General features: G+C 40.8%; 1 protein-coding gene across 1 annotated transcript; it reads left to right on the top strand.

Annotated features, from left to right (window-relative positions):
• The first annotated feature begins 18,804 nt into the window (after positions 1 to 18,804).
• Positions 18,805 to 23,073, top strand: LOC132654833 (zinc finger and SCAN domain containing protein 4C-like). The gene is given in 3 exon segments (XM_060386117.1): positions 18,805 to 19,200; positions 21,389 to 21,542; positions 21,602 to 23,073. Coding segments are annotated over 3 exon segments (2,022 nt in total).
• Positions 23,074 to 25,055: the final 1,982 nt, after the last annotated feature.

Genomic DNA, 25,055 nt, shown 5'->3' with positions numbered 1-25,055 from the left:
ACAGACAGCCAGCAGACAAAAACAAAACACAGAGACAAAGACAAAAAACAACTGAGGTACCTGCTTTTTACACATTTAAATATTTTTTAAAACCTGTTTTTGTAATATTAAAACAAACCATTTTCTTTAGGAGTGAATTTATATAGCATAACCATGATTTCAAAAGTCAGAACTAGATTTAAAACTCGGAATTTATCAGTTCACACAATTTAATCTTTAAAACTAGAAGTGGCTCCATCCCTCTGGCCCCTGTCCAAGAGTCTGACACTGACTGAAGCCCGTGGGAGGAGGGATGAGAGGAGGAAGGGGGCAGAGTGATGCCACTCATCTCAGCAGCAGATTCTGAGGGTGTGAGTGTTCTTATCCACCCTAGTTCTGCGCAAGCCATCTAAGCCATTCAAGCCTAGCCCGCTATAGGGGAGGGGGAAGAAGTGCTGTGTCCCTATTCCTCTCCTCACTGAGCTACGAGCTATGGGCCCCCACTCTGAGCTTTCTACCTGGCCAGCCTGGAGGTCTTTTTTGTTGTTGTTTGGGTTAGAGGGAGGCAGGCGCAGGAGGCCATTCTGAATTATGAGACTTGGCAGTTTCTTCCTCTGACTGTTTTATACTCATTATCTAGAGCTTGTCTCCTAAACCATTTTTTTGCTTTATTACACGAATCTGTTTGAGTTCCTTTATGAACATTTGAAATAACCTTAGAAATACTTTTTTTTTTTTTTTTCTGCTGTTTGGCTGCTCTAATCTTTCAAGCTTCTCTTTAGCAACTCTTTAGCTTGTGATTTTCTTTTTTATTTACCCTTACTCCTCATGTCTTGAGGGACTCCTTCAGACCCTGTAAGAATAAGTCATGTTTACTCAACTCTTCTCCCATAATTCGTCGTTCTGACTTACCTCTCGGGATCAGACTCACAGACAGACGGGTGGCTCTGTGGAGATCTCTATGCAGGATCTCCACACTCACTTCCCCTCTAGAAGCGGAGATCCTATGAAACTATATGGGCCCACAAAGAACGATTTTCAATTCAATCCCCGTGCCTCAGGTTCACGTTGGGCGCCAATTATGTCCCGTCCAGCGGGAGTTCAACGGGTTCCTAAGGAGGGGCGAAAAGAATGAAGCAGAGACAGGAGACACAAAGAATGAGAGCAAGTCTATAGTCTGATCTTGCTCTCCTGTATTTGAAAAATTTCACACAACTTTATAGGGAGAAGGCAGGAAGGGAAAATGTGTCAGCAATATAGTTTACAAAACATAACAGGGTGATTAATGATGATGCAAAACGCCGCAAGAATGTTTACTAAAAGAGATACTACAAGAATGTCAGCTAAGATATCCCAAAATGTCTAGCCTGACACACAGATGTCTCTTAGGTTCCGAAAACGTAAACCTCTCACCTACGACCTTGTTGCAGCTGTCCGTAACTTTCCACTTCCTGGCCTTGTCTCCTGGCAAAGGAGGATCAATGGAACCGCATAGAAGATCCAGAAATAAACCCACACACCTATGAATACTCGATTTTTGACAAAGAAGCCAAAACCATTCAATGGAAAAAGGACAGCATCTTCAACAATGGTGCTGGTCCAACTGTATGTCTACATGCAGAAAAATGAAAATAGAGCCATATTTATCACCCTGCACAAAACTAAAGTCCAAGTGGATCAAAGACATCAACATAAAACCAGATACTCTAAATCTGTTAGAAGAAAAAGTGGGGAACACCCTTGAACTCATTGGCAAAGGAGACAACTTCCTGAACAGAACAGCAACAGCACAGGCTCTAAGAGCAACAGTCAGTAAATGGGACCTCATGAAACTGAAAAGCTTCTGTAAAGCAAAGGACACCGTCATCAAAACAAAACGACTGCCTACAGATTGGGAAAGAATCTTCACTAACTCTTTATCAGACAGAGGACTAATATCCAGTATATACAAAGAACTAAAGAAGCTGAAAAGCAGCAAGCCAAGTAATCCCATTAAAAAAATGGGGAACAGAGCTAAACATAGAATTCTCTGGAGAGGAATATCGAATGGCAGAGAAACACTTAAAGAAATGCTCAACCTCATTAGCCATCAGGGAAATGCAAATCAAAACGACCCTGAGATTTCACCTTACACCCATCAGAATGGCCAAGATGAAAAACTCAAGTGACAACACATGCTGGAGAGGTTGTGGAGAAAGGGGAACCCTCCTCCACCGCTGGTGAGAATGTAAACTGGTACAACCACTCTGGAAATCTATCTGGCACTTTCTCAGACAATTAGGAATAGTGCTTCCTCAAGACCCAGCTATACCACTGCTAGGTATATACCCAAACTTTGCTCAAGTACACAAAAGGGATATTTGCTCAACCATGTTTATAGCAGCTTTATTTGTAATAGCCAGAACCTGGAAACAACCCAGATGTCCATCAATGGAGGAATGGATACAGAAATTGTGGTATTTATACACAATGGAATACTACTCAGCAATCAAAAAGGAGGAAATCATGAAATTTGCAGGCAAATGGTGGGATCTAGAAAAGATCATTCTGAGTGAAATATCCCAGAAGGGGAAAGATAAACACGGTATATACTCACTTATATAGACCTATAAGATATGATAAACATAATGAAATCTATACACCTAAAAAGATAATCAAGAGAACGGACATGGGGTAAGATGATCAATCCTCGTTTAGAAAGAAAGATGGGATGTGCTTATGACAGGAGTCTACTGAGCGCATCTGAACGACTAACTAGCAGTGTTTTCAAAGCAGATACAAAGACTCATGACCAAACCTTCGGCAGAGTACAGGGAATCATAGGAAAGAAGGGGAATTAGTATGATGGGGAAAGGATAGGAGCTCCACAAGGACCAAATATATCTGAGCACAGGGTCTTTTCTGAGACTGACATTCAACCAAGGGCCATGTATGGATATAACCTAGAACCTCTGCTCAGATGTAGCCTGTGGTAGCTCAGTAACCAATTGGTTTTCCATAGTGAGGGGAACAAGGACTATTTCTAACAGGAACTTAATGGCTGGCTCTTTGACCTCCCCACCCCCCAAGGGAGGAGCAGTCCTGTTAGGCCACAGAGGAGGGCTTTGCAGCCAGTCCTCAAGATATGTGATAAAACAGGATCGGATGAATGGGGAGGAGGTCCCCCCCATCAGTGAACTTGGAAAGGGGCAGGGTGGAGATGAGGGAGGGAGGGTGGGATTGGGAGGGAATGAGGGAGCGGGATACAGCTGGGATACAGAGTTAATAAAATGTAACAGATAAGAAAAAAATAAAATTTAAAAAAAATTAATAAAAAAAAAAAGAAAAACAAAAGAAACTACAGAAGCCAACAGGCTCATGTCTTCCTGTCAAAAAACAGGACCACTATGCAGCACACTCATGAGAAACGCCCTCTGCATTTTGGAATTTTGCTGCAGCAGGGCTCAAAAATTGGAGGACCTTGGGAGTTGTAATCTGTCCAGTCCATAGGTTAAAAAAAAGTTCATTGGAAGCAGCAATATCTCCCACAAACAGGAGAGAAGCATCTATAGTAAACGCAGCCCTAACATCCGCAGAGGACTGTTGCTGGTGTGGTAGGTATATAGCAGTATATCACATTCTCCTTTGTATTTCCTGGACTGTGCAGACGATGTGAACATGTTTACGCATGTTCAATTACCAGGGACACAGTTTCTGGTGAAGTGCCTGCTGAGGTATTCCATATGGTTCATTAGCTTGTTTGTTCCCCTTATTGCTGAGCTCTCAGAATTCTCGGTACATCTTGTGTGTTGTCACTGATTTTTAACTCTTTAACTGCGATACAACGAACCCAGTCAGTTATTTCTGTCATGGCATACAGCTCCCACTTTACATTTTTGTCTTTATAGTTTAGGCCTGTCTCTTATCACTATCAAAGAGACAGCGTTTTTGTTTAATCCAAATTTCAAATAATGATAATTTACCATTTTACATTTATTCGATTTCCTAATATATTTGATGGATTTGGGCAATACTTTCATGTTCATTCTTGCATAGTCCTCTACTGAATTAGTGGAGTTATCTTTACTTATTTAGTTTGTTTCCTTACTAAGTTCTTCAGTAGGTTCTTTGCTTAGTTTCCTTTTCAGGGAAACGGCAGAATGCTAAGGCTCTCAGTGCATACTGAGAAAACAATATCACCTAGACTTGAACCCTAGCACTTCCAGTAACTCCCTGCTATGAGCTCCCGAGAGTCACAAATAGGAGGTTTCCTTTAGACAGAAAGCCTCCTACATGGACTTGCAGAGAAGTAAGACTGTAAGAATCACTGTATAATTCTTTTTTTGGTTTGGAAATTCTTCAGTGCATCTTTTCGAGTCCATCTTTACAATTCTGCCTTGTGTAGTTAACTCAGAAATGCATAACATTAAACACCTGTCTCTCATTCCTCCCAAATAATGCAAAAAGACAGCTTCAGTGGTTACCTAGCTGGGGTAGTTCTAGCCCCTCCTGATTTTTACTCATTTCCCAATTACACTTTAATTATTCTACTTTACATGACTATTTAAATGTACTTACCATTTTACTCGAAATCTGATTTACTCATTTATTCTGGCATTGTCATTGCCACCAGGGTTTAGAGTAGCTTTTTTCGGAGATATATCCTATAATATGCATTTCTTAAATATATGGATTTCTTAATGAATATTCTTTCCAGTTCATCTTAAAAGTACTTGTTTTGCTTTCATTCTTATTGATAGCCTAAAAGTATCAATTCTAATTAGAAAATTACATGTATTTTATATTTACATAGCGTATCATGGCCTTCTTTGTTACTTTTAAGTATACTTTTTTTAAGTTAGTTCTCCGTATGGCACAATATCCATCAGGTTTAAAGATGCCAAGTGTTATTTTCAGTGTTGTTCAACATTGTTTTAATTATCAATATTATGTATTCTTGAATTGTCAAAATTTACTCCAAATACTTGTTTTGTGCTATTTTTTTAGAACTACTTATTTCTAGTATGTGTATTCTAAATTATCTATGTGATGTGAAGTTTAATTTTAATTTGCTTTTTATCATCATGCTCCTCTGTGAATTTCTGAGTACTTTTCTTTATTTTCCAGTTGCCTGTCTTTTTCAGGAATTACTAATTTACAGTCTTCAACTGCAAAAACCCAGAAATAGTAGTTAGTTCCTTTTCAAAGAAGCCACAATTACTTGCTCATATATGCTCTTTTAATTGATTTTTTATGAAAATGTTTTAATGGTAAGGTTTCTCTATGATGCTATGTGGCAATTGTATTCTTGGCTCAGACACTTGCTCAAGATATAGACTAAATATACTAGCCAGTGATTTAAAACATGATGTTTAGGTCTAAAAGTAGGCTGGAAATATGATGTAGACATTTATCCAGTCTGCTTATTGAAGAGGCTTAGATGAAAGGTTTGCATGGAATTCATCTGTTTCTTCAGCTCCATTAAGACTGTACTGAAGTATAAATGACCTATCCAGAAAACTTAACCCTTGATTTTGCTGAATCATGATTTCTCACATATGTTTCAGTAGGTCATGGTTCACAGACAAAGCTTGTGTCTTGTGTGACTAAGAAAAAAAAAAAAGTCTGGAAGCTAAAGCTACTCCTGTAAATGGCAGTTCATCTCTCCCACTGTCCTTGTCCTCTATAGACCCCTTGTAAGGCTCCCTGGCAGAGTCTCAGTATTTCCCATTATGTGGGCATCTGTAATCTGTATTCTGAGCAGAGTACTTGAAGGAGCACATGGTATATACTCACTCATATAGACATATAATATAGGATAAATCTACTAAAATCTGTACACCTAAAGAAACTAATCAAGAGGGAGGACTCTTGCTAAAATGCTCAATCCCTATCCAGAAAGGCAAAGAGGATGGACATCAGAAGAAAGAGAAAAGGAGAACAAGTCAGGAGCCTGACACAGAGGGCCTCTGAAAGGCTCTGCCCTGCAGACTATCAATGCAGATGCTGAGACTTATGGCCAACTGTTGGACAGAGTGCATGGAATCTTATGAAAGAAGTGGGAAATAGTAAGATGAGAAAACAGGAACTCCACAAGGAGAGCAACAGAACCAAAATATCTGAGCACAGGGGTCTTTCCTGAGACTCATACTCCAACCAAGGAATATGCATGGAGATAACCTAAGACCCCTGCACAGATGTAGCCCATGGCAGTTCAGTATCCAAGTGAGTTCCATTGTAATAGGAACAGGGACTGTCTCTGACATGAACTGATTGGCCTGCTCTTTAATTTCCTCTCCCTGAGGGGGAAGCAGCATTACCAGGCCACAGAAGAAGACAATGCAGCCACTCCTGATGAGACATAATTGACGAGGATCAGAAGGAAGGAAAGAAGACCTCCCCTATCAGTGGACTTGGGAAGGGGCATGCATGCAGAGGGAGGAGGAAGGGTGGGGTTGGGAGGGGAGGAGGGAGGGTACCACAGGGGGGATACAAAGTGAATAAAGTGTAATTAATAAAGAATTTTTTAAAAAAAAGTTTTCTCAGCCCCTTATGTAGATGGTGTTGTGGATGTAGCATTGAGCTGAAAATCACTTTTGGTGTAAAATGGGACCTGGAAATAATAAACGTCTGACTCAGGGTCCAGAGTCTCATCTCATCATCGGAAAGACTCACCTTTCAGCTCAGCACCTGGCACTGCAGCACCACACAACATGCATGTGAGAATTACTCTCATACCAAGCGATGGAGAATTATAAACTTAAGACATACATGGGTGTGGGGATTGACACTGTTGCTTTGGCTGGGATTAAGAGTTGAAAAGATTTTAACAGGAATTAGGGGTGTTTGCTGCTCAGTGCAGAAATAACTGTTCCATCTTCCACAAGATCCTAAGGCTCATCCTTGATGTCTTCCTTTTTAAAGTAGAATTCTTCTCTTCATTCCTTCATTCTTTATTTTGTCCATTTACTCATACCTGTTTACTTCCTTGCATTTTCATTCTCCTTTTGTTAAAATTTTGTTAATTTCCCACCCCTAAACAAGAAGCTATTTGCAATTAAGAGCTACTAGGAGAGGTAAAGTTAGTTTTCCTCACTGGAGAGATGCCTGGTATATCAACCACCCGTGAGATCAGCTCCATACTTAGGAAGAGCTGGCTGACACTTCCATAGACTCTATAATTTTAGTGATATTTTCCCTTTTCTTTTTTCTTTGTTTTCTCTTGTCTTCAGAAACAGAATGAACATAAAGATCAATGTGGGTAGAGTAAGGGAGGATCTGAGAGGAATTGTTCAATGTGAAATAATGTATTAAAATGTACTATATAAAATTGTCAAAGAAAAAATATACTTTAAATGGTTGAAAAAGTCATATGAAAACCTCAGGGATATCCACTTCTAAAATGTCTTTAGTAATCTAAAAATATTTTATAAAAAAGGATTATCAGCTTAACCAAAGCTTCTACAAAGTCAAATGGAAAATATCTGTGTGACAAATGGAGACTAAATGGCAAATGTATATCTCTTATTTATCCTGGAATTCTGTATGCAATTTGATGTGAAAAACAAGTTTGGGTTGAAGATTTCTTTGGTTAGTTGAGAAAAACTTTTAGGCACATTAAATATTATATTGCCTCTGCTAATGAATGTCAAGGGAAGAAATGGCTCTTCTTTGTTCAGCTCCACACAATTAGTCAGAACCATGGAGAATTTATCAGTTACAGTCCAGTGTTGAAGGCTGAACATTGACTAACATGATTCTGTTATGCTGTGAGACTTTGGACCACGTTAGGACATAAACCCAGGATTCATAAACAAAGATGAAAGAGGGTTGTAGTTGCATTCAGAACATAAGGAAGTATTACCTAGTGGGGCACAGAGGTGCAGGCCTGTGATCCCAGGACTCAGGAGCCAGAGGCAGGTGGATCTCTGTGAGTTCCAGGCTAGCCTGGTCTACAAAGCAAATCCAGGACAGTCAGGGCTACACAGAGAAACTCTGTCTCAAAAACAAAACAAAACAGCAACAACAATAAAGAAATATCCCTCTTGTGGGAGCCAGCAGGGTCCAGGACACCACAAAACACAAATTAACTAAACATGGCTCATAAGGGCTCACAGAAACTAGTGACAAACATGGACCCTGTAAGGGTCTGAGCTAGGACCTCTGCATTTCCCTTATGGTTGTGTATGTTAGTGCTCTTGTGCGAATCTCAACAATGGTAGTGGGTGTGTCTCCTCACTTTTTTCCATGTGCTTGGAATCCCCCTTTTCCTCCTACTGGGTTTCCGAATGCGGCAGTGATATCAGGGTTTGTGTCCAGTCTTACTGTATTTTGTTAGGCATGGAAGGTGCAGAGCCATGGGAGGCTTACTCTTTATTTTATTGTATGTTATTTTTGGTTTTTGATGACAGAGTTTTGCTGTGTAGTCTTGGCTGTCCTGTAACTTTGTAGATCAGCTGGCCTCTAACTCACAGAGATCCCAGTGCCTTCTGAGTGCTGGGATTAAAGGCACATGCCACCAATGCCTGACTTCTTTTTTTTTTTTTTCTTTAAAGAAGGAGTTTATCTGGGAAAAGTGTAGAAAAGTTATTTGGAGGAGTAGAGGGAGGTGAAATTGCAGTCAGAATGCAATGTAAAAGAGAAGAATGATAGTTTAATAAATAAATAGATACATAAATATCCCTTTGTTTTCTTTCAGCAATGGAACTTACCATGTTTTCCTGTCCGCAAGTAAAATGGGAGAGGAAGATCAGGCTCAGAGGCAGAAAGTGCCTAGGGCTAAGTAAGAAGTGGATGGAGTAGTACAAGAAATGGTCTTGGAACTGGCATATATCTCCCTTGAAATATGATCATGTGTTCACACATACAGCTTATTGCAAAGTTTTTTAAAATTTCCTGATTTTTAAGAGAGATTGGATCCCAAATTCATCAGGGAATAAGGTCAAGTCATTTGCATTGAATGAGACTGAGGGCAGGAAGCACTCAGGGCTTGTCTGAAGCATAGCATTGAAAGGCAGAAACTAGAGGGGCATGTATTTTTTTTCCTGTAATTTATTGATTGAATGCGTTTACAACCTGATCACAGACCCCTCCCTCCGCTCCTCCCAGGCCAACCCTCATGCCTCAGGCCCCTTTCTTTTCTCCTAATAGATGGGGAGCCCCCCATGGGTACCAACCCACCCTGGTACATCAAATCTTAGGGTAACCAAGTGTATTCTCTCTTTCTGAGGCTAGACAAGGCAGCCCAAAAAGAGGAAAGGGATCCAAAGGACCAAGTTGCACGTCTGCTACATATGTGTAGGGGGCCTATGTCCAGCCATGCAGACCCTTTGATTGGTGGTTCAGTCTCTATGAGCCACCATTGACCCAAGTTAACTTACTCTGTAAGTCTTCTTGTGGTTTCCTTGGTTCCTCTGGCTCTCTCAATCCTCCCTCCTGCCCCCCCCCCCCACACACACACACATACACAAGATTCCCTGAGCTTGAGCTATTGTTTGGCTGTGGGTCTCTGAATTAGTTTCCATCTGCTGCTGGATAGAGCCTCTCAGACGACATTTATGCTAGGCTTCGGTCTGCAGGCATAGCAGAGCATCATTAATAGTATCAGAGGCATGCATTTTATTTTGGAAAAATGTGATGTTTGAGTAGCTGGGCATGGTGGTGAATGCCTTTAATCCCAATACTCAGGGAATCAGAGGCAGGCAGATCACTGCTAATTTGAGGCCAGCCTGGTCTACAAATCGAGTCCCAGACAGCCCAGGCTACACAGAGAAACCCTGTCTTGAAGAACCAAAAATAAAAAAACAAAAAACAAAACAAAACAAACAAACAAAACCCATGATGGTCTGGGAAGGAATTAAAATGGTGTGGTAAAAATGGTCTTTTGTTCCCCTCTGCCCTCTCGTTTGGTTTAATCATTCGTTTTATGTTGTTGCTACACATTATCTTATAGCCTACTCTGCCCACAAACTAAGACGTTAAGGATGACTAAAATCCTATGGCTTCTTTCTCCCCAGTGCTGGGGTTCCAGGGCTGCCTTACTCCTCCAAGCATCCATTTTGCTGTGTTTTGAGAGACCTCCTTACTATGTAGTCATTGCCTCCCTGGAACTCAGTTTGTAGTCCAGACTGGTCTCAAACTCAAAGAGATCTGCCTGCCTCTGTTTCCTGAGTGCTAGGATTAAACACGTGTGCAGGGATTAAAGGCCAGTGACTCCCAGCAAGCATTCTAATTGTTTAGTTAGTTGTGTCCCCTGAAATTCTTACGCAAGAATAAAATAGTGACACAGTGGCATTAAGTTTACTACTTTCATGAACACAAAGATTTTCATATGAATATTTCTGACCAATGTTGCTTTATAATTCATTAAAATCCAGAATATCATCCATGGGAATGAATATCAGTGCTGACAAATCAGACATTTTACACTGGAGATTTGATCATTGTAGTTCCCTTTGGCTAATCCATTCACAGAATTTAGAATTCTCCTAACCTGTAGCAAATTTTTATCCCCCAGAAGAACTTCAGCTTCAGGTTTCAAAATTCAAATTTTTCAGTATAATCATTACAGAAGACATTGTACTTCAGAATATTTAGTCACCAAGCCTCCCTCCATTTCTGGGATGATGGCATTTAGATTGACTTTTGGTTTGAAGCTCGGGAAGTTTTTATATAAGACCTCAGTCTTTGTGGATAAATCACCTCAACATGTTTACTTCAGGAGAGAAAATTGAGCCTAACAATTAGCATGCTTGGAGAAAGCCATTGGCCATTCACAGTGGCACAAAACTTTAATCTCAGCACTAAGGTGACAGAGGCAAATGTGTATAATTTTGAAGTCAATTTGGGGTACATAGTGAGTTCTAGGACAACCAGGGATACACAGAAAGGAAATGTCTCAAAAAAGCAGAGCAAACCAGACCAAACCAAACCAGACAAACAAACAAACAAAAAGCTAGCCTGAAGGAGTAAGCGAGCTCTGGAATCCCAGCCCTAGGGAGTGAAAGCTGTCACACCAAGGTTGTAATTCAATCACATCCTGAAATCAATCAGCAGTTGTAATTGACTCACTGAAGCCAGGCAGTATAAAAGGAGGCCAGTGTAGAGAGGGCTTCAGATGAGGCAGAACAGAGGCACAGGCATGAACTACCTTCCAGTGCTTTCTGGCATCACCCTCGAAATTCACTAGAGGACAAGGTAAGGTTGGCGAATAGAATGATTTACCTTCTTTTTGCCCTTGAGTATGTGTGTTAATTGGTAGTTAATATTTGTGGGTGTAAGAGATGTTACCATCAAAATTTGGGTAAATCTCAATGGTGGAGATGTTGTGAGGTATTCACCAGAGAAAACGGCTTGGAAATAGGTTTGAGCCAATAGAAAGTCATCACTAGTCATCCTGAAAGTACACAAAGTACTCAGAATCCCAATGTAGTCCTGAGCCTTTCTTGGGGTGAGTTTTGGAGCTAACAAAACCATTTAGCCAGTAGCAGAACTATACAGAAGCCAAAAAAGCGAAGTTGGTACATTTAGAGACATCAATGGGTTAGTCTTTTCTTTTAATTTTGTCAGTGGGTGCTGTCTATGTACTGAATGCTATAGTCTGATTGGTACTTCCATCATGGAGTCAGTTGTGTTAAGTTCTTGGTGCCTATTAAGGTCCAGGGCTCTGTTACATTCCCCATTGTTCTTGCTGAGGAAATTAGGTGGGCTCATCCTGTTCTAAAGAGGTGTAGTTGGTCTTAAGAACCATTTGTTTTACAGTACCGATTCATATTTAATATAATTTAAAGTGCAGAGAGCTTAGTTTAACTTAATCAGAATGAGAATTAAAGGCCCAGTCAATACTGAGACAGCAATAGTCAGGAGACCAGGAGAACAAAGACTGGTATCAATGATCTACGTGATTTTCTCTCTTTTTATTTTTATTTATTTATTTTTTTTGAGGTTTTTGGTTTTTGTTTTTCTGCCATAGAAAGATGTTTGGTAATTATCCCTGATGATCAACTAGCATAGAAACAGAGTCGTCTTTATCTCATGAGAGGTCTTAGCCTCTTCAATTTCATAGGACCATTTTTGTAAAGGATTCTAAATGTTGTTTTAATTCAGAAACAAAAACTTTTAATGTCTCTAGGCCGAGATCGACTTGTCTGCTGAGTTGGAAAAGATAAGAAGAGGCATATTTAGTCAAATCATTGGTACGTATCCCCCAAGTACTTTCAGGAAGGAGCTCAATAATATTGCTGTTCTCCAGATGAATTAACCCATGAGGCAGAAGAGCAGGCATCAGAGAAGGTGGAAATTATTAAGGTTGTAAGGTTAAAGGTTTGGTTTTGATTTTGGTTTTGGTTTTTATTGAGACAGTGTTTATCTTTGTAGCTCTGACTCTCTTGGACTTGCTTTGTAAACCAGGATGGCCTTGATCTCACAGAGATCCACCTGCCTCTGCCTCCCCAAGTGCTGGGATTACAGGCCTGTGTCACTACACCCAGCTAAAGGTTTTGGATATTAATTTCAGCCTCTTGTAAGTCTTCTATAGTAATTTGGGCTGGCCCAGTCACATGAGTTTTGCCAGTCACTGGGCTGACAGGCGGTTAATTTCTATCCCTATGTAGTATGGGAGCTAGGGGTCTAAACATAAGCAGAAACCCTGGCTGAATTTTGGATCTGATGATTAACTCTATCTCCAGGGTCCCTTTCTGGGGCACAGAGTCTAATTTTCCAGTTGTTTTTTGTTTATTTGTTTATTGTGTTTAGATTTAGGTTTTCTGTTTCCAAAGGCCAGAATCTTTTTAAAAGAAAATTTCAGGAATAAATTTTTCGATAGAAACTCCCTTGTTCCTGGCAACTATGGGGCCCAGACACAGGTCATGCATAAAACTGTAAACTGTATTCCTATATTCCATTCTTAACAGATAAATTCCTGTGCCTGCCCCTCCACCCCATTACAAGACCCTTGAAGTGGGCTTCAGTAAGTAGGGGTTGAGGAGGAATGTAGTTGCTGGTTTGTAGTCACATTCGCTGATACTTCTGGATCTTTCTTCCTCAGTTTTCGTAGAGGACTGAGCATAGTTGGGGGCTGGACCTGTAATCATATGCATAGTACAAAATATAAGCTTCAAGAGGAGGTAGAAGGTCAGGGAGGGAAATGCCCTGATACCGAATAACACCTTAATTTCAATGGGTCGTTTGTCCAGAGACAGGACATTTGGTGGCGGCAGCATCTGTGTCGTCTGCTTTCTTTACCTGGGTGTGATAGATTCATAGCATGATAGGACCTACCTTCATTGCCTTAGGAGTGGATGTAATCACCTTATAGGGTCTTTTCTGGTTAATTTCAGGTGTCCTTTGACTACTCTCTTGATTCAGTCAATATCACAGACTCAGATAGGTCAATACGTAGGCTGTTTGTAGAGCTGGTCTGACAGTAGTGACTTCACAAATAAACGACTAGACAGTTCTGCCAATTGCTGGCTTCTTAGCTTGGAAACCAGTGGGGGAGATTCTCTAAGCATACTCTCATAGGGCATAAATCTCTCTGTATATAGAGTGTAGAGCACTGAAACAAAGCAAAGGGAGGAGGTCAATCCACTTCTTGTTTATCGCCAATGAGAATTTTGTAAGGGTTTTTTCGTATTTTTTAATGTCCTGTTTATTCTTTTTACCTGGTCAGGATTCTAGAGTCTATATGTACAATATAGGTTTAACTTATGTCTAAATCATCAGCTATTATTAGAGAGCCAGGCCATTGTTGCACGCCATTCTACGGGGAGACTAAATCAGGAAACCAGTTTCTGGAGGAGCTTTTTTGCTACTATTTCAGAATTTCAGTTCAGAATTTCACTTTTACCCATCCAGAAAAAGGATCTATAAAAAGTAGCAAGCATTTTTATCTTCCCCTGGCTGGCTGGACCTCAGGAAGTCAGTTTTCCCGGAGTTCGCCAAGGTGTTGGTTTCTCCTTGGAACCCTTAATGGGTATGTGTTATCTGTTTTAGATTTACTTGAGCACTAGCCTGGCCTCTGGCTGAGATATCCCACAGTAGGTTTATCTATTCAAGGCATAACATATTGCTCTAAGCAACTCAGAAGGTTTTATAGATGCCACATGAGGAACCTGGAGTTCAGCTAGGTGATTCTTCCTTTCTATGAACTCTCAGGGAGCAATGGGTCATGATATGTCATCAGAATATCAATACACCTCACTGCCCTTGGGGCCTTTTGTAGGACATCCAGGTCAGGAGCCCAGCAGTATAGGACAACATTTTCCCTCAAGGAAGACCACAGTTTTTAATGCCATTTTCTCTAACAGTGAGAATCCCTCTCTCTCTCTCTACAGATCACACCTTTTATAAGCCTGGTAGTAAAAGCATACTGAGTGAAATAGGTCTAGGAATATGGTATGGACTTTCATTTTCCTCATCTGAGAGCCTAAGTGAGAACAATCAATTCTGCTTTCTGGGCTGAGGTACCTGGCTTGGGCCCAAATCCTTTCAGTTAAACAAGTAACTATTGTAGATTCCGTGTACCTGTTTTTTTGTTGTTTTGTTTTTTGTTTTTTATTTATTATCTCACAAAAATCATAGCCAAGCATCTCCATCATCAGGCTGGAGGGGAGCTGAATTGGTGGTAGTGGGTTCCTCAAAGCAGACTCAAGAGTAGACCTAGAATTGGGCTTCTAGTACTCAGTCATCAGACAAACAGCATTTTGTTGCTTCTGCAAGGAGGGCTTGAACTATGTGATAGGGTACTTTAATTATAAGATCTTGAATCAGAGTTTATGTGTTTTGTTTTTTTTTTTTTTTAGTTTTTTTGTTTTGTTTTGTTTTTATTAAACTAGCAATAGCCACCATAGCTATTAGACAAGTAAATCATTAGGATAGCTATGTCACATGGCTTTTTTGTGGTCCCAAACGTTTAGGTGAGAACCCTTTTGTCTTTAGTTTCATGGGCAAACAGATGAAAAGGTTTTAAGACATCTGAGAGTTCTAGTGAAGGAGCCAAAGTCAGAGCTATTTTTAAAGCCTCAGATGCTTTTTGCTTAGTATCAGTCCAGATTAGGAGATCAGTGCCCACATTTGTGATGCTGTATAAAGACCTTGCTATTTCTACCAACTCTGCTGTCCAGAGGCAATACCACACTGCACCTAGAAACTCTTGAACAAGTGAGGATCTGAAGGATGGCAGTAATTGTACTCTGAAGCAGGCTGCATTTGTCTCTTTTCAACTGGTGGATAAGATAGGTCTACAAAATTGGGCTTTCTTAGTCAACATTCTGTAGCCTTTTAACTCTTGCATACGTCCCACAGTTGCCCTTTTATATTCTTTGTGGCTTTTGTTGTTGTTGCTGCTGCTGTTGTTGTTGTTTTTTTGGAAACCACTGATGGTGGGCACACAGTCTACACTTAGTGTCTTTAGATTGTGGGCAATCTGGACCAGGTATGTAGTTTGCTCTAACCTCTCACTTGGTCTGACTATTTACAAGCAAAGATGGGGTGACACACCTCTGTCAGTGGAAGGCTAAAGAATAAGCACATCTTTCAGATCCAAGACAGTTTGCACCTGTTTCTCTGGAAGAATCAGACTCCTGAGAATCAGAGATCCCAGGTTTCTTCAGAGGCAGGAGAGGAGTATTTCAGGATGACTGGCAGTACTCACGATGAGTACTTCCGCAAACCAGGCAATATGGAGGATTGCAATTTCCCTTTTTTGTTTTCAGATGCATTGGGTATTGTATGATCAGGATTGCCATAACTGAACTGGTTAATTGACCAATTTAGGAACTTGGTGTTGGGACAGTTCTTAGGTGGTTGGGTTCTGCCCGTACCTTCTAGGAATCTTTGCTGTCACTCTGAGAGCCCAACTGTATCTTGGATTGGAAGTAGAACTTTCAGCTAGGAAGTATTTTTGTCAAAAAAGACAAAGGGTAAGACACCAAAATTTTGCTGTGTATATGTAAGTCTAATTTCATTTCATCATTATCTGGTGACAGTGCCTTTCAGTTTGTGTACATTTCTCTGTTGTTAAACACTCTTTGAACTACTTACAGCAATTGTGAGCTATGACTGTAATACTGGAATGAGCTAATTGCAATATAAAGTTATAAATGTAGTTTATAAAGTTTAATGAAAGTAGAAGAGAGTAAAAGAGAGAGAGAGAAAGAAGTGGGCAGAGAGAGATATGTTGATCCAAAATGTGTGAGTTATATAGTGAAGAGGGAGAGGAAGGCCCTGCCCCTGGCTGGAGCGTTCAGGGTAGAGAAACTGGACCAAAATATGTGAGTTATATGGTGAAAGAGGTAAGAAAGGCCCTGTCCTTGGGCTGAATAGTTCAGAGGGGATCTAAAACCAAGCAACCGACTGATAGCTTTGATTTTTTTTTAATTTTCATAACTTTTATCTAATATCTAGGCTGACTGAGTAAGAAAAAAAATTTGTTAACTTTTATTGATTCTTTGTTAATTTCACAACATGTACCCCAATCCCAGTCATCTCCCATCCCTTTGTGTCCACCCTCTGCCCTTGCAACCTTCCCTGCAAAATAAAATAATAAATAAATAAATTTAAAAATTAAAAATAAGAAAAAATCTCCATGGAAGCTGTAGTGTGTCACACAGTAGATCCCCTTGGTCCATATATCTTCATTTGCAAATGTTCATTGCGATGAGTCATTGATCTGTTTTGAGGCCTATAGTTTCTGTATGGTTAGTGTTCACTTTGGCACATACAAAAACAACCTTGGTATCACTTAAAGTCGTTTCTTTTTTTTTTCTTTTCTTTTTTTTTTTTTTTAAGAGATAGGGTTTCTCTGTAGCCTTGGCTGTCCTGGACTGGCTTTGTAAACCAGTCTAGCTTTCAACTCACAGATATCCACCTACCCCTGCATCCCCAAGTGTTGGGATTATATGTGCCACACCTGGCATTTAGCAGCTGTCTTTAACCTTTTATAGAGGACCTAGTGAAATGTGTCCTTGGTCAGTGTTGAACAAAAGGGAAAAACCGTTCTGTGCAGGCTGCAGTGTTTGGTAGCAAGCCCTCTGCCCAGTCCAGGGGCATAACAACATAAATAATGAAAAAGAAGGGAATGAATCTTTCTTTTCCTTCAAGTTCAGCCCAGGAGAACTTTTCTCCTTCCCCAGGACTGCTTAGAACAGGCATAGAGGAGAGGGGATGCTCACCTGGGGAACCTTGCTTTTTCTGTGCTCATGCTTCTCAAATGGCAGGGTTGTTAATGTGAGGCCCTGCCCATGACCAGGAGCAGGAGTCAGCAATGAAACAAGCAAAGGTTCCTCTGCCTGGAGAAGGACAGGTGGAGGTTGTTCAGTTGTTTGTTTCTGGGTATCCTTGCAGAACCAAAGGATTCAGGTCCTCAAAAGGAGAGGGCACAGGGTGAAACCATCTGGGGGGAGGGTGTCACACCAGAGATTCACTGGTTAATTCAGGAAAACAGAAGCACATAAAAATTCACACAGAGACACATACACACAGAGAGACACACCATAAAAACAATAAGTGACCACCACACATTCATATACCTGAACCAACAGAGAGATACAGTGACATCTCTATGGATCCTGGACACTAGATCAGGAGCCATGTCTGACCTATCCTACGTGTCCAAACAGGTGCCTTTAGGACTTAGCTCTGAAGGTAACAGACCAAGAGAATTTCTAATATGATTCCTTCTGGGATGGTTTGTCAGGCACCTCTCAGGCATTAGGCAGCTATTGGTCACAGGGAGCCCTGGAGTGCTAGAATGTCTCAGGACATCCACCCTTTAGAGTACACTGACCATTGAACTCTTCACTACTCCAAAGAACTCTGAGATCCCCTTAGGGTCTGAAGGTCTGCTCTCTGGGATCTTAGTGAAACCTCCATAAATGCTGTAGGGAATTAACCAGAAAAGACTGATCAGAGATGGGTTCAAGCCAATAGAAAGTCTTTATTAGCCAATCTGGGAATACATTGGGTATTTAGGATCCCAGTGTAGCATTGAACCTTTTTATATGTGAGATTTTTAAGCACAGATACCTTGTTTTGGGTCGACCTGTGTCAGCTAACAAGAACAGTTAGCCAGGAACAAAATTAAAGAAACCATAAGTCAAGATTATATTTAGAGATTTTCCCTTACTTAGGACTTTGGGTTAGGCCTTTGTTTCTGGTTAGAAAGGGGATACTGTCTACAACTTGAGTTTTATATCATACAGATAATTGTGCTAAAGTCATGGGGCCTGCAAAGTCAGGGGCCCACTACATTGGGGGTTGCTTTGGACAACCATCCTGATCAAGGTTTGACATTTTAAACTCTGTAGGTGACTCAAGGCTAGGAATGATATATGTGTGTTTATGGATATATCTTTGCTGATGCCTGAATTTAATGTTGCTGGACATTCCCTTTTTCCTAAGGAAGTATTATTCTGTGTCACTTTAAAAATGCAGGAAAAGGGTGAAACATAAAATTTGAGAATCAGCAACAATAACTTCATTTTTTTTTAAAAGGGGGTGGGGGGACAGCCCTGAGCTGCTGCCTAACTTGCTATGTTCTTATGGTAGACCTTCCCACCTTTAACAGAGGATTTTTCTCCCTATTAACTAAAGTATTGTTACACTTTACATCTTCTCTTTGCTCTGTTCTTGGGAAGCACTTTTGTAACACAAGTATGAATTATTTACTGTCAGGCAACCATGAAACTATCTGTGACAGAACTCTTAGTAGAGTTTTTATTTTATTATGTGTCTCTTCTCTTTTTAATTTACAGCTTTTGAGAATCACCAACCATTGAAACGAATCCTAAACTCAGAAGGCAAATACTAAACTGCCATCACAACTTCTTTCTGAGGATCCTCACGAGAATGGCGTCACAGCTTAGAGAAATCTTTCAGCCCAACTCCCCACCAAATGACCTTGAAATAGGCAATCTAGAGTTTATTCCCACCCTTGGTTCTGCTGTGCAGTCTGGGGAAGACACCTATAACTCCCCAGTTTCTCAGCTCAATATTCCTCCAAATGACAATAGCTCCTGGGCAAAGCAGGAGCTCCAAAGCCTGTGGGAGATGTTTACCTCATGGTTGCAGCCAGAAAAGCAGAGCAAGGAGCAGATGATTTCTCAACTGGTCTTGGAGCAGTTTTTCAAAATTGGCCACTACAAGGACAAGGTTGCCTTGAAAGAAAAGTGGGAATCAAGTGGCAGAAACAAGGAAAGATTCATGGAAGGTCTAACTGATGACTGCTTGGTGGCTCCTGTCATGGTGAGTAGCTGGGGTGAGAGATGGCTGAGTTGGGACAAAAGACAATCACTTGGATTTGGGGAAAAGTAGAAAGCCCATCAATTGTTTGAACATATCTAAATTTCCTTTATTTCCATGATGGCACAGAGACTGGGAATTTGACATTTGAGCATGACTTTAAGTGTTCAGAGGCGATGAGTTAGGCCTGAGACATGGCTCTCTCAGGGGGGTCCTTGAATTGCAATAATAAAGACAGAGTTACAGCCTCAGCATACACTTAAAAATATGGCTCACGGCATAACCTGTGATCCCAGGACCAGAGAGGGAGATTCTGGGGATCAAAGTGGCTATATGACTCTCCAAAGTAGCTTCTCTATGACAGGAAGATATCCTGTCTAGAACACTGAGGTGGCACAAAGATGGACTTTAGTTCCTGATGTGGAAATGTGCCTCTCACATGCATATGTAACACCACTGAGACACCTATAAAAAATGCCTTGATGAACACCTGTGCTTAAGTAGCAAATTTTCAAATCTGGAGAGACTTAATATAGATGTAATTACATTGTATCTTCTTTTAATGTCTCTATTTGCATAATTTTCAGTCATTGACAGAAATGGTCAAAGTGGTAAAATTTTTCAAACAACCCATACACAATTCCAGAAGTCATTGTATAAATTACTTATTAGTACTTTAGATAATTAATTTAGATTTGGTTAGTTTGGTTGGTTGTTCGGTTGGTTGGGGTTTTGGTTTGTTGGTTTGTCCTTTGAGACATGGTTTCTTTGTGTTGGTCTGGCTAACCAAGAACTCAGAGAAATTACACTCCCTCTGCTGTCCAGGTGCTTAAATTAAGGTATGGACCACAACAACCTGATGTTTATTTAATTTTGTAGTCTATAAACTATAAAAGTTGTCATTTTACAATTTGTTTTATTCCACATTTTCACTCCTTTGATCTTTAAGTTGATAATTTTATGATTGAAACTGAATCCTAAGGAAATTGTTGCCATAATGTTCAGGCATGTTCCTAAGGGGAGAGGCAAGAGGTGTCTTGTGGAGACAAATGTACCTGTTGAGCATGGTTCAGTAAGGTGTGAGTTCTGTTAATCACTCAATAGTAAATGCCCACCCAATAATTAAAAATATGATAAAGTTACCTTTGTTCAAGAGTGGTTATCTAAGCTGGTATTCAGTGACATAGACAAAGAATTATAGGTGTTAGTAATGAAGCTTATTCACAGCAAAGTGAAGAGCCAGGTAAATAGGGGCCGCTGATAACTAATGGCTGAGGGTGAGAAATGGAAAGCCTCAGCTTCCTGAGGGTGAAAATAGTAGCCATCATGGGGTTCCAAGACAGAAAGTAACAATTGCCAATCTAAAGGCAAGGAACCATGAATTGCAGCTACTAGCGATTTTAAGTAGAGATCTTGAGGATCACAGACAGAAAATAACAGTTACAGATTAGAAGCTGGATGCTAAAAAGTAGGACCTTCCTCTAGAGTAGCAGCCTCCACAGAGAAACAATACAGAGAGGTCAAGAGTTCTGGGCACAAAATAACATCGATAAATTCTGGGGGGCAGCTGGGGGAGTGAACATAAGAAGTTACAAACTGATGAAAACTGAGAAATAACAGCCATAGAGACATTTTTGTTGTCGTTGAAAAGATAAACTTTATTAGAACAGACAGACAGCTCCCTTCAGTGGATAAGAGAGGCTCCTCCAGAGATGGGAGACCTCAAGGAATATCTGTATCAGATATTATTTTATGGGCTCTTTTGGGCCCTCCTGCTCTGGTGATTTTATATCTTTTTGCTTTGTCCTGCCCAGCATTGGTCTCTTTTCCCTAAGACAGCCATTTTGTAATGTTGGCAATATCTTGGGTAGGATGGGAGGCAAGGCCCAGAACAATGATCAGCCTTTCATAAAGGGGAATGTCCCTATTGACCAACTGAAGAAAATAGTGTGACCAAAGCACCATAGGAACTTAACGTTGTGTTTCACTCTGGAGAGTAACTTAAAACACTTGCAAACACTATGAATAGGGTCTTTAGAAAACAAAACTTGTGAATGTCATAACTTTATTAGAGAAAAGCTATAGACAGATGAGCTAATCTATAGCCCAGTGATCTTGTGCAAGCAGGTTCAGGGCAGGTTTTGTGTCACCCACTGATTCATTAACAATGGTTACTTGGCTTGGTTTACAGGTCCATGTCTCCATGCAGGGGCAGGAAGCCCTCTTTTCTGAGAACATGCCCTTAAAAGAAGTCATCAAGTATTTGAAACAACAGCAGTCAGCAACAATTCCAACACAAGAGAATGCAAGGACATCTTTGCAGATGCCCCAACACATGTTAACAGGTAAGACTGGAAACTGGACAGATTATGGATGTTGCGTGGGGATCCCTTCTGTGGCACAGTTTCATAGACTCTTATTTCCACAGGATATGAAGACAGTGAAAAAGGCTGCAACAATTTCTGGAATGCAAGTGAAATAAACAGTGGTGTGAATAGTGCAGAACAGGAGAAAGAGCTCCTTATTATCCAAGCAGAACAAAACCCTGAGCATGAAGACGGAGGTTCTTTTTATGAAATTCCTCAGGGTGTCAGAAGAGCAAATGAAGACACCTCCAGCAACGAGGTAGCGTTCCTGAGGGCACATTCTTCTGAAGAGGTCCCTATGGATGTACAATCAGGATTTTTCTCCAGGTCAGAAGAGACTGAAGACAAAGAAGATGGGCACAACATATTCTGGAATGCTAGTGACCTAACTCCTGGTGTTAGCAGTCTTGAAAATGAGAACTCTCCTCTCATTATCCCAATAGAGGAGTGTCTTGAGCCTGAAGAGGAAGGTGTTTCTAATGGAATCCAGGACAATGCTATAAGAGCAACTCAAGGCACCTCTAGGTCTCTAGAAGAGTCACCCAGGGCATCTTCTGAAGATGTCCCAGTGAAGGCACCAGGGCTCTCCAGGCCAGACCTGGCTCCTTCTGAATCTGTCACTGTTTCCCAAAATCATGAAGCAAACTCTGTCTGTGAAGGTCAGCAGGAGACACTCCACCAAGACTTCAAAACACACAAATGTGATGAATGTCCCAAAACCTACAAATATGCCTCTAGTCTTTCAGCTCACCAGAGAAAACACAGGAAGGGGAGGGAATTTTTCTGTCCCACGTGTCATAAAGGCTTTTATAACCGCTCAGACCTGCGAGTTCATCAGGTCATCCATAATGGAAAGAAGCCTTTTACATGCAACAGGTGCAAAAGATCCTTCAGCCACAAGACCAACCTGAAGGCTCACGAGAGGATTCACACAGGGGAGAAGCCCTACACCTGCTCTTCGTGTGACTGTAGCTTCCGCCAGTCATCCACATTCCACCGCCACATGAGGAATTTCCACAAAGAGTCACCCAGGGCATCTTCTGAAGATGTCCCAGTGAAGGCACCAGGGCTCTCCAGGCCAGACCTGGCTCCTTCTGAATCTGTCACTGTTTCCCAAAATCATGAAGCAAACTCTGTCTGTGAAGGTCAGCAGGAGACACTCCACCAAGACTTCAAAACACACAAATGTGATGAATGTCCCAAAACCTACAAATATGCCTCTAGTCTTTCAGCTCACCAGAGAAAACACAGGAAGGGGAGGGAATTTTTCTGTCCCACGTGTCATAAAGGCTTTTATAACCGCTCAGACCTGCGAGTTCATCAGGTCATCCATAATGGAAAGAAGCCTTTTACATGCAACAGGTGCAAAAGATCCTTCAGCCACAAGACCAACCTGAAGGCTCACGAGAGGATTCACACAGGGGAGAAGCCCTACACCTGCTCTTCGTGTGACTGTAGCTTCCGCCAGTCATCCACATTCCACCGCCACATGAGGAATTTCCACAAATAGTACTGAACTGCGTGCTTTCCTCCCCAGAGGAAAGCTTCAGCTTCAGTGTTTCATCTGGACATGAAGAAACTACACCTTCTAGAAAGTGAAGATGGAAGACAAAAGTTCTGAATTATCCCTTCTACCCATTGTCCCGCTGTACCTCCATGTGAGGGTAAAGAGGAGTCATCTGTTAGCTTAATCTGACAAATGCCTAAAAGTAGCTTAATAGTTCTAATAAACTATTAGAACTGTAATATGGAATGCCACTTTTGTATATTTTGTGGTGTGTGTGTGTGTGAGTATTTACCTGTTTTTGTCTTAGTTCCACAGCATGAGTTGACAGTAGAGTTCTTGAGTTTTGCCTTGTTTGAAACAGGGCACGTCTTATTGGTAGCTTTATACACCAGTGTATCTGGCTCTACAGATTTGAAACATTCTCTGGTCTCCAGCTCCCATCAATTTACAGAGTCTTGGCAGTGGCCTGCCAATCCCTCTGACATTTTTCTACCCTGCTGTCGTTTCAAACCTAAGTCTTTGTCTTGCATGGTAAGTGAACTGAATGGCCCTCTCAGCCATCTCCCATCACATGGGTGTGGACTGCTTACACTTCACGAATGTGCTGCTACATGATTAGACCAAAATAGAATGAGCACACCCATAGGTTGTATCACTCACAGTGGGTGTCATTATGGTCCCATCACAAACTTCATAGTTATCTTTACAGGACATCTGGAAACTTATGGAGTAGAGGTAGTTAGATGAAAGCTGGCCTCACTTGAAGACAAATACATTACAAAGGCAAATATTTTCCATAAATAAACGCCAAAACTGCAAGCAAGAAAGGAAAAGGGAGTAAGAGTTATACTGAGAAACAGGATTTCCGTGCAGAGTTGAGTCATACAGGCTTCAGCTACTTGAGTTGTTGGATCTGTGTGTGTGCTGGTTCCCTGAGGAACTTGAGCTAAGTTCTCATATCCCATAAAAATGTTGAGGAGGTTTCCCTGATGATCTTGAGCAGCCTTTCAGCAGGCAACCTTTAGGCTTCAGTTTATGAATCTTTAGAACTGCCTGAACTGATCTGAATACCAACATAAGTTATGCATTTTCACAGAAGTATTTATGGATGGTATAGCTTTTGCTGTACCCAGGCCTCAGCATTTGGCTTTCTGGCCTTTGTGGTGCTTTTCCTTTTGAGGTTGGATGTTTTTGTTTTTTGAGGTTTCAATATTAAAGATTTCTAGATTGTGATTTGGAGGATGTTTTAGCTTTTTTAATCTAGAGGTTTTAACCTTCTGGGGATTACAGACTTTTGGATTAGCCTCAGTACTATTTCCAAATAAGTTTATATCTTAAGGTTGGGGGTTAAGACCTGCATACATCATCATCAGAGGGCAGAATTCAGCCAATAACAATGGGATATCCTGATGGCATGAAGAATTCCTGTAATCCCTGTCCCTGGGATGTGTGGGCAGGAAGATTAGAATTCAGTCATTCTCTGCTACAAAGTGTGTTCAAGGCCACACTGACCTCATGAGAGCTTTTCTAAAGACAATAAAGCAAAGTGTGATGTCCTCCTGATGGATTTTTCCTTTGATGACAATGAAGTGTCCTTCCCCTTCTCTTTTTGATTAATTTTGGTTGAAAGTCTATTTTATTAGATATTAGAATGGCTACTCCTGCTTGCTTTTGGGGTCCATTTGCTTGGAAAATGGTCTTCCACCCCTTTACTCTCAGGTAATGTCTATCTTTGTGACTTAGGTATGTTTCTTGTATGCAACAGATAATTAGGCCTTTTTTTATGCATCCAATCTGTTAGTCTGTGTCTTTTTTTTTGGAGAGTTGAGTCCATCGATTTTTAGATATTAATGGCCAGTGGCTGTTATATCCTTTGATTTTGATGTTGGTTGTGGTAGTGTGTTTGTGTGCTTGGCTACTTTTATTTTTGCTGTAGTGAGGTTATTTATTTCCTGTGTTTTCTTTTTTTTTAAAGATTTATTTAG

The sequence above is a fragment of the Meriones unguiculatus genome, chromosome 6 (genome assembly GCF_030254825.1).
Source record: "Meriones unguiculatus strain TT.TT164.6M chromosome 6, Bangor_MerUng_6.1, whole genome shotgun sequence".
In the NCBI taxonomy this organism is placed as follows: domain Eukaryota; kingdom Metazoa; phylum Chordata; class Mammalia; order Rodentia; family Muridae; genus Meriones; species Meriones unguiculatus.
Note: the sequence above shows the minus strand (reverse complement) of the source record. Positions and strands in the feature narration are given on the sequence as shown.